General features: G+C 33.0%; 2 protein-coding genes and 1 long non-coding RNA gene across 4 annotated transcripts; 2 read left to right on the forward strand and 1 right to left on the reverse strand.

Annotated features, from left to right (window-relative positions):
• The first annotated feature begins 732 nt into the window (after positions 1 to 732).
• Positions 733 to 1,366, forward strand: LOC129904250 (uncharacterized). Its single transcript, XR_008770404.1, has 2 exons — positions 733 to 912; positions 1,193 to 1,366. It is a non-coding gene; the product is annotated as an uncharacterized LOC129904250 (long non-coding RNA).
• Positions 1,367 to 3,202: 1,836 nt separating this feature from the next.
• Positions 3,203 to 4,551, forward strand: LOC129904248 (geranylgeranyl pyrophosphate synthase, chloroplastic-like). The gene has a single exon (XM_055979791.1). It carries the CDS (start codon positions 3,320 to 3,322, stop codon positions 4,442 to 4,444), a length of 1,125 nt encoding a protein of 374 aa, XP_055835766.1. The 5' UTR covers positions 3,203 to 3,319; the 3' UTR covers positions 4,445 to 4,551.
• Positions 4,552 to 6,211: 1,660 nt separating this feature from the next.
• On the reverse strand, positions 6,212 to 11,112 carry LOC129903029 (methyltransferase-like protein 2). Of its 2 annotated transcripts, none has more exons than XM_055978501.1 (11): positions 10,684 to 11,112; positions 10,084 to 10,312; positions 9,617 to 9,756; positions 9,318 to 9,351; positions 9,016 to 9,091; positions 8,469 to 8,646; positions 8,210 to 8,299; positions 8,036 to 8,135; positions 7,604 to 7,810; positions 7,339 to 7,460; positions 6,212 to 6,545 (listed from the first exon to the last, which is right to left on the reverse strand). In XM_055978501.1, exons 1-9 carry the CDS (start codon positions 11,035 to 11,037, stop codon positions 7,659 to 7,661), a joined length of 1,353 nt encoding a protein of 450 aa, XP_055834476.1. In that variant the 5' UTR covers positions 11,038 to 11,112; the 3' UTR covers positions 6,212 to 6,545; positions 7,339 to 7,460; positions 7,604 to 7,658. The 2 variants fall into 2 exon arrangements, with proteins under 2 accessions (XP_055834476.1, XP_055834477.1); XM_055978502.1 differs by having other exon boundaries at positions 7,604 to 7,786; positions 10,684 to 11,052.
• Positions 11,113 to 14,656: the final 3,544 nt, after the last annotated feature.

Here is a 14,656-nt window from a genome sequence, read left to right on the forward strand (position 1 = left end):
TTTAAAGAGAATCTAAAAATTAAATATCCAATCGAACTGGCTTGTTTTTTTTTATATGATATGAATTGTGTATCGGTCAGTTCGATTCAATTTTGAAGTTTATTGATTTGATTTATCGGTTATTATTTTATAGACATATCAAACTGTTATAGAACTATTAAGATATTGTTTTATCGGTTATCGATTTAATGATTATTAATCATTATCGATTCGGTTATCGGTCTAACCGTTAAGATTTGATATTTTAAAAAAAAATATTGAAAATCACTTAAAAACAAGGTGACAACCCAAATGAACCATATGCATGCACATGAGTGGATAAATTGTATCTTGCTCAAAAGCAAATGTAATACATTGTATAATAACCAAGATTTTGAGACAAAAAAAATAAAAGTATGAAAACTAAACTCTAAGTGAAGGATTTTATATACCGAATGGTAATAAATATAAATTATTAAGTTACTATCGGGTTATCGGTAAGCCCGTTGAAAAAATTAAAAACCTTAAACCGTTAAGTACCAACAATTCAATAATAATTTTTTTTAAACCAATACTAAAATCGCTAAATCAATAACTTTTTTTTGATTCTATTTTAAATAACCCAAATATATAATTTTCGGTAACATCTTTACTTCCTTTATGCTTTTATTTGCCTCATTTAACTTTACCCCTATATATAAGCGAACAACCAAAGGACGAACACAGCATCAACATATTGTACAAACAGCAAAGTAAAGTGTACCATAAGTTTGGACTTTGTGGGATTATTTGATTGGCTATTAGACACGTATGTCTCCTTCTTTTTGCAGCAAACGATGTGTAATCCACTTTGATGTTAAATTGTTATCTTCAGTCTCTGTACAAATAGTAACAAACATAAGCTCATTCACTTCCATCTCATTCCATTTTCAGGTTAGTTTCTCGGTCTACTCTGATAAAAAATCTGTTCTTCTCCTTCATTTTTTCAATGTCGAATCTTACTAATTTATGGTGGACTGATTTGTATTTGGTGTTTTTGTTGATTGGATGATTTTGTTGTTGATCCTTTTTCTCTCCTCCTCTCCAACTCATTCTATTTAGGAGTTTGTATACTATTTTCTCTTTTATTTTTGGTTATTAATATTTGGTTGTATTTTTTCCGCTTTCTTCTTGATATGGGTGTTTTTTCAATTAATTAATTTCTCATGTATAGGCCTGCATTTATTTTGAGAACAAAGAAAAGAAATTGCAAAGACGAGATGCGCGTAGAGAAGGAGCAGAGGAAGCATTTAAATTCCAACAATCTACCATTTGATGGACTAATACTTAATGTGTTGTTTTATGACAAATATGACTTTATTATCTTTTAATACATGTTGATTTCTTACTGCATGTGTTTTTTTGATTGATCTATTCTGTTTTATGAAAATAGATCAAAGATGTCTTCAAATATTCTGAAGTAGTCCAACTATCCCTCTTTTTTCCAAAAATTAGACGTATAATGAACTGCTATATTGACATTTGAAAATTAAAGTGCGAACACTTGCTCCGTCTCCCTTACCTTTTCAAGTATACATTCTAAATCTAATTAAGAAAAGGAAAGATGTTCTATTTCTCCTACAAATTTGTGGGGTATTAATCTCCACTATGGATATACACATAATTATTAGGGTTAGTCGAAAATTATTTCTCCATCTGACAGAAAAAGCAACATCTTAAGGAACGTCAATGTCTTAGATTGTCGTGATCAGAAAAGTTTTAGCTTTATAGACTAATTAAGCATTATACTAGAGAATTAGCATAATATATATAAAAAAGAAGGTAGTTTAATATCGTATGACCACCACCATTTTGATATGCTCTCGATCTTGACTACATCCAAAAGTATTCATGAAGTCCAAAGGGCCCTTGTAGTGGCTCCGGTCTTCATATTTAAATTTTTCGCCTAATTTCATAGCTTAGGTATAATTGTCATATACCTGAATCTTCTGTAATAGAGTTTTCCTGAAATCAAGAAAGAGAGTGCTGCTATGGTCTGTTATTACTTAATCAATTGCTCTATAAACAACACCATTGGTACAATTGGGAGTTGTTGATGTCAAATTGGTCTTTGAAGGAAAATTTGGTGATCTTTATTGTAGTAAAGAAACGTCACTGTTAAAAGTCGGACTTTCTTTGCACAGTTATGCAGTAAAAATATCAGTTTTACATGCTTTTTAGCCTCTTCCAATGTACACTTATGTCAAAGGTGCACGTTGTATATGCTTTGAAGGAAGAACAACTTCAATAGTTTTTGCAATGCATAAGAAATTAATCGTGGTGGCTGGTTGATCTTGAGCTAATCTTTTTGTTTTTGCCAAGTATCAACAGACCTGGAGCTAAGTACTCATATTTGCAAAACTAGTCACTAACTAATCCGGCAACATTCAAAATCCTAATAATCAAACCTAAAAAGAATTAAACCTAAAAAACCGCCCTTCGAAAATTGGCAGGACTTGTGCTGATGAGTCCGACATGAAACATCGACCCAACGAACGCGAACATGTAGAAGAGAATATTTGTAATCAGTGGCGGATCCAGAAATTTTATGAAGGGGGATAAAAAAAATTAAACACGCTAATCAGAAAAAAAATGTGAGACAAGTTAAGGCAAAATATTGAACCTCATTTGCCACTGAGCTAATTCTTTGGCTTATGCTCATGGAGTTCAATATTAAATATATACACATAAATTAAAAAATTTATCTTATATATACGGTGTAATTTTTTTAACGAAGGGGGTTCAGATGAACCCCCGAACTTGCCTTGGATCCGCCCCTGTTTGTAATCACTTTTATACTATTTCTTCTGTTCCATATTAGTTGATCACTTTTTATTTTACACGCTGCTTAAGAAATCATAATAAGATAATCAATTTTATTAACTTATCATTTATCTTTATTGATGAACATCAAGATAATTTATGAAAAAATATACTTAATGGCATACGGCATATGAGTATATATAAAGTAATTGATGAACTATTTGTTTAGTCTTTCAAAGAGTATTAATTATAAGGATAAAAAAAACCAATTAATTTTATTTTAATTTAATAAGTGAACAAATAATTTGAAATATGTGATGTTAGTAAGTTGATCAACGGGGAAAATATTATTTTAAGAGCTAAAAAGGAAAAACAATTAATGAACCATTAAGGAAACAACATTACAACACCCATTATATAGAGGTCCATTTATGCTACTCCATTTCAGCAACTTTTATACATCTTCCATTACTATTTTTTTAAGCAAACTTTCTGCAGGAAAATTGTACCACAAATCTCGGGAAAAAGAAAAAAAAATATGACATCTATGAATCGTGTTGATTCATGGGTTCAAGCTTGTTTGGTTTTCAATCAAACTTTACCCTATAAATCCTTCAGTGGATTCATGAAAATCCCTCTGAAAAACCCAAGATTTTTGAAACAAACTTTACCCTATAGACCCTTTTCTTCTATAAGTGTTTCAGCTATTGCTACCAAAGAAGATGAGAAAGTTGTTAAGGAAGAAGAAGAAGAAGAAGAAGCACAAATGGAACAGCAATTCAATTTCAAGGTTTACGTAGCTGAAAAGGCGATTTCTGTTAATAAAGCTTTGGATGAGGCTATTATGGTAAAAGACCCACCTATGATCCATGAAGCAATGCGTTATTCCCTTCTCGCAGGCGGGAAGAGGGTCCGGCCAATGCTCTGCCTCGCCGCCTGTGAGCTTGTTGGGGGAAATCAGTCTAATGTCATGGCGGCTGCTTGCTCCGTTGAGATGATACATACTATGTCTCTCATTCATGACGATTTACCTTGTATGGATAACGACGATCTCCGTCGTGGAAAGCCTACGAACCATAAAGTGTACGGTGAGGATGTGGCGGTCCTCGCCGGAGATGCGCTCCTCGCTTTCGCCTTCGAGTACCTCGCCACGGCTACAATCGGTGTTTCTCCGTCGAGGATCCTCGTCGCCGTCGGCGAATTGGCGAAATCTATCGGAACGGAAGGGTTAGTAGCTGGACAAGTAGCGGATTTAGCTTGTACTGGTAACCCTAATGTGGGATTAGAAACGCTCGAATTCATTCACATACACAAAACGGCGGCGTTGCTGGAAGCATCCGTTGTACTCGGAGCAATCCTCGGCGGCGGATCAGATGAAGAAGTGGACAAGTTGAGGAGATTCGCTAGATGCATCGGATTATTGTTTCAGGTGGTGGATGATATCCTTGACGTGACAAAGTCGTCGTCGGAGCTCGGCAAAACCGCTGGAAAAGATTTGGCGGTCGATAAAACGACATATCCGAAACTGCTGGGATTGGAAAAGGCTAAGGATTTTGCGGCGGAGCTCAACCGGGAAGCTAAACAACAGCTGGCGGAGTTTGATCCATACAAAGCTGCTCCATTGATTGCTTTGGCAGATTACATTGCTTATCGTGAAAATTAGGACTTTTTCTGGGAATTTTTTTGTTTTATCAAGTAATTGAATATTGTTCTTCATCCAATTAAGATTATTTATTAATGAATCAATTCGATTTTAAGTCGTGGAATTAACCACTAATGTTTATGTTGAACTATATTTAAGTTACATTCCTTAAAAGTTCATGCATGTATTAGTAATACCAATTTAATTATTCGTGTATTAATTATTGTATCTTCTACCTTAAATATGAAGGAAGATACTTCAGACAACAATAATTTGGTTCTTCTCTAAATTCAGCTCGAACGTGACATACTTTAGGTAACAGTTAATTGTGTTTGGATACAACATAACCAATCAAAATTGTTTCTGGTTTTATTAGAATCAGCTGAATTTTATATTGGGAAATGCTAGTGTTTATCTTAGTTACTCCCATTGGTTTAATTTACTTGTCCTATATTTCTTTGTCGTTCGTTTTAAAAAGAAAGTTGTTATTTTAGTAATTCTTCATTAACAATTTTTCTATATGACCTAAAAGATTAAAGAAGATTTTATACTTTGATATATCTTACATTTAAGATTATAATATTTAATATCAAAATAAAATAAAACAAACCAACCGTGTTGTTTTCAATTTTGTTTCCTCGTAGAAAATGAAACAGGCACCTTTGGCTGTATCACATGCAATACCAATAAGGTTGTGGTGGCTTGAAATTTAATTGACACGGGTGGAGCCATAGCCCATATGTATTCAAATGACACCCATTGGAAAAATTATAGTGTAGTTAGGTATTATATATACCATTGGATGGATAAGATCCTATTTTTCTTGAATTTTTTCGTGCGTTTTTTTCTTTATATTTTGACATCTTTTAATAAAATTATTGGTTTTACTATTGGATGAATCGGATTCCTCCACCTTTAACTTCGATCTTATTGAGATATTAATATCACGTTAGAAAGTGCTTGCCTCTTAAGTAAATTGTACACGGTGCTAATCTAAATTAATAGAGATTCAATGCGAATATTGGAACATCGTTTGGCACATAAACTCTACCTTGATTATTAGTGTTGAATTAAATGAAATTAGGGGATTAACTGTCGGACACACACTACTATACACAAGAAGAATAAAATATATTAAAAGAAAATAAAAGGAAGCGCCGTTGCCGGGGATCGAACCCGGGTCACCCGCGTTGTAAATATCCTTCAAATATATTTGATATGCTAAATTTGTGTCATGCAAACAATTCTTTATCCACTTATAAATGAATGGATGCAATTGCCATTTACAAATTACTCCTTCCGTTCCAAAATAAATAGTGCTTTTAGCTTGGACATACCCCTTGAGATACTACTCATTCCTGAAAAATAAAGAGTATTTTTACTTGCTCCTAATAAAAAAAAAGTTGATTAATGATTCTTAATTATGTTAACAAGGGTAATTTTTAAAACACCACTTATTTTGAAACAAAATGAAAAACTAAAAGAAGATTTATCTGAAAACCAAACGACATAATGGATATGACTTGACTTTTCCCATCAACTGGATAGATTTTTCTGGTCCCAAAGTATGATGTATCCTCGCAAGAAGCTAACACATAACTGCAAACTTAGGGGTGGCAACTGGGGCAGGGCAGGGCTAGAGGCGGATTTAGGGTATTGGACAAAACGGATCAAAATTGGGGCAGCGGGGGGCCCACCCCGCCTCATTTACATCCCTATGCAAACTTGCGAAATATACCGTCTCCTACTTTTCAAATTTGAATAACTGAATGTAATTTTTTCAGGTGCTTAAAACTTGCGTGTGTAAACACCTCAGAAATCTTCATTCTTATAATTATTGATTGTGCCAGTGTAAGCAATTTTTTTCAAATCTAACTATGGAAGATATATTTTTATACACTAATGTAACATGCAAAGCTTCAAAATACTACTTTAAGAGAATTTGAGTTGCTTGAGCAAAATACTGTGGTGAATGTTGTTGGCTGCCTAAGAAATATTGAGATAAAGCATAAATGATTCGACATCGCAGCAAGTGACACCAGAGTCCTGACCTACGCAGCAGCTGGTTCAAAGTCATTAACAATCACATCAACAATGATATTTAGACTGTCCTAAGTCCCTCCTGTACAGAAACAAATATGGATATGGATCAAAGGAAGTTGGAAAGACACACAACACATTAGTCAATCAACCAATCGACAGAATATAATACATAATTGAGCACAATTCTGCAGAAATAATCAAGCAAGTTGTAAAGAAGGATTACGCAAAGTCGTACAGTGTTCCATTACATGGCAGATGATGGCCAAACCCCAAGATATAAGACAGAGATGTCAAGGCTAGCATGCTTTCCCAAAAATGAGAGGAACTTAGCAACTCTAGTTACTATTACAAAGGTTCAACCATGAACCAGTTTTTGCTCTCAAGCTCGTAAACTTCTTTTTATAGTGGGAATTGAAACAAAAATAAAGATTCCTAGGCTACCAAGAAGCATTCAAGGACTCAAGAAGTTGTTCACTTGAAAATATGTACTCCATACAGAGCATGAGTTGGATTTTTGTGGCAGACAACCATTCATTGAGAGGACATAATGCAAGCTATCCATCTTTCCTAGTGTTTCATCATAGTAGTTGCAACCAGACCTCAGCAAATTTTGGGGTATCAAACAATTATACTTGGGAAAAAGCTTGATTCTAGCGAAGAAAGTTTAAATGAAATTATAGCAGACAAAAGTCATTTGTACTTCTTTTAGCATGCCTAAACTACCATACTAAAGACAAGCAGACATTCAGGAAAACGGATTCCACACCCCACCCAGAACACAAAGAAGTAAAAGATATGAAAAACCATAACATTCAAAAGTAAAGAGAAAAACACTCATAGGCTGAATTTAAATAATAAGTCAATCCACTCACCAAAATGTCAGCTGATATTGCAAGCCACCAGGGACTTCCTTGAAGTCTATACGCTCTGCCTGCAAGCAATCACAATGGCAAAACCCACTGAATGCGCTGGTCCATTGCATAGCTTATGAACCCTACATAAGGAAATAGCGCATGGAGATTCATCTAACAAGAACACTATTGTGGAGAAAAGTGATTTGGCAAAATGATAAAAGAACAATAATCACATCTCTTAATCTTTTACTGATATTTAAACAGGAGGGAGAAAACCACATACAAAGGGAAATCGTCAGGGGGGCATTTCATTTGGACAGGCTTTCTATCAGAATACATCAATTTTCTGTAGTCTTACTAACAAAATATCTTGAATCCTGAAAATGAAGAGGTTCATTCCCCCAAGAAGTCCAGCCAGCTATCATTTCTCTAGCGAATAGTTCAACGCAACGAGCAGGCATAGACCCTGGCACATAATCTAGCAGCAGCTCTAATCCATGTGGGTAAGAGAAAAATTATAAGACAACAATTCGTAAGGTACTTAGTAGAAAAAGATCAATTATATATCCTCCCTATCCCAGTCCTCTTTCCCAACCCAGAAAAGTAAAGACCAACTGAAAAAGAGGGGAAAAAGAAAATGACATTATTAGAAAGAGGAAGGAAAAAATCAAATGAGGACCAGAAGGGGTAGCAGCTTTGACATATTACAGATTACCTCCAATGGGGGGTTTCCTTGAAAAATCACCAGGAACACTAATGAACACTCGATTATCTGGTATAGAATTCAATCTTGTTAAATTCCCAGAATGTGTATCCTGCAAAGACATGGCAAAGTGAAGAAAAGAGTAAGCTTTAACAAAGGTAACTCAAAGGCATGGGACAAGCTAACCTTTCCGTCACAGTAACCTAGGAGAAGACATTCATATGGTCGGTGATGAAAGAGATCCAATTCACCAGTCAACATTCCATTGGCCTTGACCTGTAACAAAAATCAACATAGATACCTAAGCGCATACTTTTAAGTCAATATACACTATTCATCGGTGTTTTTGAAATTCCTCATCAGTCATCCCTCTCCTTCCCCCTCTACTCTCTCAGGATAGAGGGTTGCTTAAAGATAACCTCAGAGTTGTGGACAAACATGATACCTTCAACCAGTAAAAGCTAGCAGCATATGTTACTCCCCATTTGGGAAATAAATCATTTTCCACAAAATCTCGCAACTTCTCCCTGTTTGTAACCCACAATGCAACAAGGGCTCCAGAGGTGTGACAAAGTTGCTTGACGGGGAGAGATAAGAAGTATCGGTTAGGCAAAGTTGGGTACCTGCAACCACATGTAGTTGCATATTGAATAGAACTACAGAAATCTACAACACAGACCTTCACACCTAATAGTTTGAGCTTCTAATATAGTAGTCAGACAAATATTGACCCGTTCTAATCAATCAGAGGAAATCACTTATAATATCTTTGTTGAACTACCGTCCTATGTCTATCTACCGCCTACCCAACCCCAAAATTCAAAGAGAAACATTTCCCTGTAGGATGTACGGAATATGAATTGTTCCTCAACTGACGGTCTTCGGAAAAATAAACTTTGCAGAGAGTGGAACCCCAGAAAATAAATGCTAGGCAAGGCTAGCTAATAATCTAGAAGCAAGAGAGACAAATCTGAGATAGGATTAACATGCACCTCACTTTCTGACGAGCGCTGCCATTTTCCCAAGGGGGGTCTATAACTATAAGATTGAAGCCACAATCAGAACCAGCTGAAAAAAGAAAAACACCAATCAGAGTTTAAGCAGATTGCTCCCATATTCTAACTTATGCACGAACCATGAAACTAATATTTTTGGCAGGAAATGAGGATTTCTGCCTTTAAACTGGATACTTCTCAATACATTGCAGGTCCATGCAAATGGAATTTAATAAGCATTTGCTCTGGACAGCAGGTCCCCGCTCAAACACAAAGAAAAAAGGATCGTAGCTCATTACCTGAGATTAAGTTGTCAATCTGCTGCATATCAGACTTCAAGCCACAAGACCAATAAAATGTAAAAGTCAGATTTGAAATCTCATGCAGATAAATTAGATTTAATGAAACCAAAACCAAAAAAGAAAAGAACAGATAGCCGATAGTAAACCCAAATGATTCTGGTCTCTGGATTTCAAATTTCATGAGAGAAAAGAAATGAACCTTTCAAAGAAACGCAAATGTCAAATTTCATTTGCATAAACCAACAACATAAAGTAAATAATGAAACAACTAAAGAAGCATCTGCTTCGTATCGTACCATATAAAAACAACTCCTTTTGGGAATTATATACTTGTGATTAAAAAGCTCAGCCTCTATATCATAGCTTCCGTCATTGGCAACGAGATTATTAAATACAGGGGTCACTCTTTGTTCAATACTCTGAGCAAGCGGAGAACCTGAAAACCACACAGAAGACATTTAGAAAACATAGCCAGCCCAGGACTACGAGAAATAAGCTAATAATTTACTGAAATTTTATTGAAATGGATAAAAAGTAAGCCTTGGAGCAACAGTGAGTTGTTCCTTTGATGACCTAGACTCAAAGTACGGCAACAGTCTCCTTTGCAGACAGGCAAGGCGAAAACTGTGTACAGTATCCACCCGCTCTCACTATCCCACAGTGGTCAGAGAGCATTTAGGGCATGAGCTGAACGCTTAAGCTTTTTTTTTTAATTATTTTTTAACTAACATGCACTGTAAGTTTCTTGTAAAGTAAAGCAAACCTCCATTTTGCAAAGTTTTATCATCTTGCTGATAATTGAGAATAATCTCATACAACGGAGCTTGCCAAACACCTCCGAGCTCCATAAAGGAAAGCTCGCTACTCTCTTGCGACAACTCCTTACATTCCCCCACAGCACATCCATCATTCCTCAAATTTCTCAGAACTTTCAAAATATCAGTAGCTTCAAGCAGCGATTCATGCGCTTTCAACAAGAATGGCTTCACCTCCTTCAATACAATCAAATGTCACACTTAATGCACATAAAATAAGCAGCTCTAAATTGAATATAGCAAGTAAACGTTTAATTGAAAATGAGTTAATGGTCAACTAGAAACATTTAAATGAAAAAAAAATATGCTAAATTTAAGAGTCAAAAGGTCAACAACACAAATGAATTATCCCTTTTTGTGAGTTTTCAACTTGAGCTATCACATATTCAGTTTTCCTACCAAAGTATAATCAATTAGCACACTTGATAGTTCATTATATTTCAATAAAATAATTCAGGTAGAAAACTCACACACATGATAATTCATATATAAAACTCAAAAAAAATGAGATAGAGTGTTTTTGATCCTTAGCTCTAAATTAATGGTACCTGGTGACGACGATCGGCGATTTGTTCGCGCTCGTTGAGAGATTGAAGCTTCTTCTTCTTCTGTATACGTTTACGTTTTCCATTTCTAGAATGTTCGGAAGCTTTTGGAGATTGTGTTAAGTTGGAGGAATCGAAGAAGCGAGAGTAATACGTAGAAGGCGAAACCCTAAACCGGGTGTAAGAACGGTTGAGGATTCGAACCGGATCGATGAAGAAGGCGTTTGAGTTTAGCTGAGAAATACCTGATTTCATCAACTGATTCTCTTCCATCTTCTTCAGAATTGGGGAATTGTTCTGTTTTCCGGGTGATCGGGCAAGTGCCGGCGGGAAGTGGCAAAGTTTGTTTATTTGCATTATGGTTCCTTTATTTTGCCAATAATATATTTACGTTAAAGTCCCTGAAATGTTCTCCTTTCACCTCGCGACCCCGTTATTTATTTTTTTATTTTGGACTTTTTTCGTTAATTAATAAAACAGAAGATCATTACAAAATTGAAATTTAGATATGAATATGAAATACATCCTAGTTTTATGTTCTGTATAGAGATTTTTGTTTTATCATATAAGAGATTTGAAAATAGCATGAGAGTTTTATCAATTTTTTCGATACATAACAAAAGAAGAAAGATTAAATTTGATTTCAAGAAATGGAGAAAGACATTTTCTCTTTTAATTGAATAAATATATTTGATTTGATAAAACATAGGTTCAAATTTTGTCACCCTCACTTATTTGTTGTATATTTTAGAGAGGAGAAAAAAAGGTAATCGTTAGTGTAGGAAGGCTAATAGAATTAAAATTCTTTTTTTTTGGATTGTGTCGTGAAGTGAAATTGTATTAACATGATAAGAAAACTCTCAACTCAGCTACATTCAGTTAGCTAAATAGATCAAAAGTCTTACTATAACTATTATACCAAGCAAAATATTGATTCTGATTTCGCTGAAATGCGATTTATTGATCGAACTAATCTACATTAACTTTTAATAGGAAAACTCACTCCACCAACTTTGACAAATTCTTTCGCAGTAGTTTGAATTGAATCAAGACTATTTATGTAAATCTTTTTTTTTTTACATTTCAATTAATTAATTTAGGTGTTTTTTCAATAAATTCCTTTTGAGTATCAATTACTTTGATGTCGATTATCTTCCTAATATTGTTAATAAGCAATCTTCGTTTTCAATATCCTTCTTAGTCATTTATCAAATCATTATTGCTAATCAACTTCCTTTTCAATTGGTCAATTTCTTAATTTGAAGAAAATAAAGAGAAAGAAAATAATGGTCCTTTCCTTTATCTAAATATTCTCTACTTCTCTCTTTGACCATTATTTCTTTTTGGACCATTACTATTATTATTTCGTTCAGAATTCATTCAATTGGTCAAAGAACACTATACAAACGAAAATGATATGTAACAGAATGACAGCTTTTTTTCCTGCTTTATTTCTTTTGCCTTTTGAAGTTAGTAATAATACCAAAGTAAAATCATATTGTTGTTTGACAATTTGGAGTCCGTTTCATGTTAACATCAAAGTACATAAAATAATAATGGACCAAAATATATCAAGTATTTAAAAAAAACATGTTTATGTAGGGACATGTAGATAAAAGGGAGGCATTTAGAAGTCTTACTTTTGTTCATTAGATAAGGTTCGATATTCCATAATTAAATTTGAGATTGAATTTATAGTATTTTATTTGGTTTATAAAATAAAGTGGGATATCAAATCTAATTAAGTGTTATTTTATTTTACCTTTTAGATAAAATAAATTAGTTTAACGATTATAATCTCGAAATATCTTAGTTCATGAATCAAATCATATAATGATTGGTATGTTGTAAAAGCATACATAGTCTTGGGACAAGCATTTAGTTTTGCATTACTAATCATAGTATAACTTAAACGATAACGTCAAGGCTCTATTATGTATGTTAGATCATGAGATAGTAGTTTCCAAATTAATTATTTTTACATAAAACAATGAAAATGACAAAAATATCTTTATAATTTTTCAAACTCTTTTTCCACTAAATAAAATGAAGTGCATTTAAAAAAAACTCTTAAAAATTATATAAATACATGCCTTTTTTAAAATAACAAACTAAATCATTAATAAAAATTAACTAATTAATTTCAATATAACTTATCTTCAAATCCAATTATATTTTCGTGTATATGACTCATTGACACATAACAAATTTACATTATAAAACAAAAATTGAGTGATTGAGAAAGACGATAAGAAGACATGGTCAATTCAAAACAACTGTCCCACTTTTTCAAAATTGGATCTTTTACTAATGATCAATCACCAACTTTTTTTTGTACAATTAACATCAAGAAGCAATGAACTTTCAATAATTTATTCAATACTTGTGTTACTTTTGGTACACAGTATTCATTGGTTTTGTTGTGTCATTTTGTTACGCAAACTCTTTTGTTATTTTTTTGTGTGTGTGAATAAGTTAAAGTTTCTTTATCCCTCCAACCCTACCCCAAACCCCACACACTATCCCCACCAAACCTTTTTTTCCACTTTGAAAAATTGACAAGCCTTTAGCACCGTCAATTATCTGTTTTTTTAGAGATACTTAGGCAAGTGGACATAAAATCTGTGAAATTTTTAAAAAGACAAATTAAATAAGAATTCTGAAAATATTTTTTAAAGTTTTTCAAATTCTATTCCAAAAAAAAAAGGTGAAATTTGCTTGTTATAGGTATTTCCCTATTTCTTTTTATTTATATTTGAATAGACCAATCATGGACTACCAAAAAAATTTAGATGATTTTGACATGAGTTCCCTTTTTATCTTCACCTACTTTCTATATTTTTTTCATAAATTTCTTGAAATAAGTGTGGATCCATATTCATGCACGCTAACTTCCTTGAAAAGGGGTAGGGAACATATTTGAAGTATTAAAGAAATATTAAAATATTAATTCAAATTATAGTATTTGGAATATTTAGAGTGAAACAATGATTTTCACTAATCCTTTTTTTTTCAAGTGAAGCTCATATTCAAACTATTTAAGCTTTCAAATAATGTGTTCACTTTTAACTTTAAATAAGCACTGACTTTTCAACTCTAACCAAATATTATCTACGTCCTTAACTATATTCCATTTAAATTTCTATGTGAATTGCAAATCACAAAAAGTATAGTTTGTATCATAGAAATGAAAATGCTCAAAGGTCTCATTTGTTTTCCATTTAACCAAGGTTTTGATTTTAATCTTCCAAATTTCCTTTATTAAGATTTATTTAATTTTCAAGTATGAATCTTAATCACCAACAATCAATATTCTCAGTCAAAGTCATCATCACTGTCGATCACCATCAATTGTCATCGCTAATCACTACCAATAAAAATTACTATATATCGTCAATTACCATCATCATTCACCATCATTATTAACTATTATTATTATCATCAATTATAATGATCAACAATCGTTGTTAATCGCTATTTTTCAATCATCATCGCACTTCTATCCAAGTAACCACATCACCATCACCCAACACAATCCCCAATCAACACTCACGATGTAATCTCCACCTCTAAACAATACTATCACCGACTAATATATATATTTTTTAAAAGCATTTTTATTGTAATAATATTGAATTAATATAATATTTTATTTATATTTTATATTTACTATTTTCAAATAAAAATAAATTTTACATATTCAGATAATGAAAACAAACCATCTTAATTATTTATTATTCGAATTTTAATACAACATCTTAATATTTATATATTTATTCAAATTCAAATATCTAAATATTAATATTTACATATGCATTCAAATTTGTTCATTTTAATTTTAATAGAAACAGTTCATTATTTCTAACCTTTCACCTGATCAAGTAGATGGAAATGACTCCCTCAAATCTCAATTAAAGAAAAAACAGTAATTATTGAATGTGAAAAAACTTTTTTTACAATTACAATTATGGTGTAT

The sequence above is a fragment of the Solanum dulcamara genome, chromosome 9, assembly GCF_947179165.1.
Source record: "Solanum dulcamara chromosome 9, daSolDulc1.2, whole genome shotgun sequence".
NCBI classification, from domain to species: Eukaryota; Viridiplantae; Streptophyta; class Magnoliopsida; order Solanales; family Solanaceae; genus Solanum; species Solanum dulcamara.

Excerpts from the sequence above, each read along its gene's own strand:
- LOC129903029 (XM_055978501.1), bottom strand. The coding sequence starts at position 11,037 with ATGCAAATAAACAAACTTTGCCACTTCCCGCCGGCACTTGCCCGATCA. Across the intron at positions 10,313-10,683 it reads TCGCCGATCGTCGTCACCAG|GAGGTGAAGCCATTCTTGTT; the intron begins GTACCATTAATT and ends ATTGTATTGAAG. Across the intron at positions 8,647-9,015 it reads AGCGCTCGTCAGAAAGTGAG|GTACCCAACTTTGCCTAACC; the intron begins GTGCATGTTAAT and ends ATGTGGTTGCAG.
- LOC129904248 (XM_055979791.1), top strand. The coding sequence starts at position 3,320 with ATGACATCTATGAATCGTGTTGATTCATGGGTTCAAGCTTGTTTGGTT.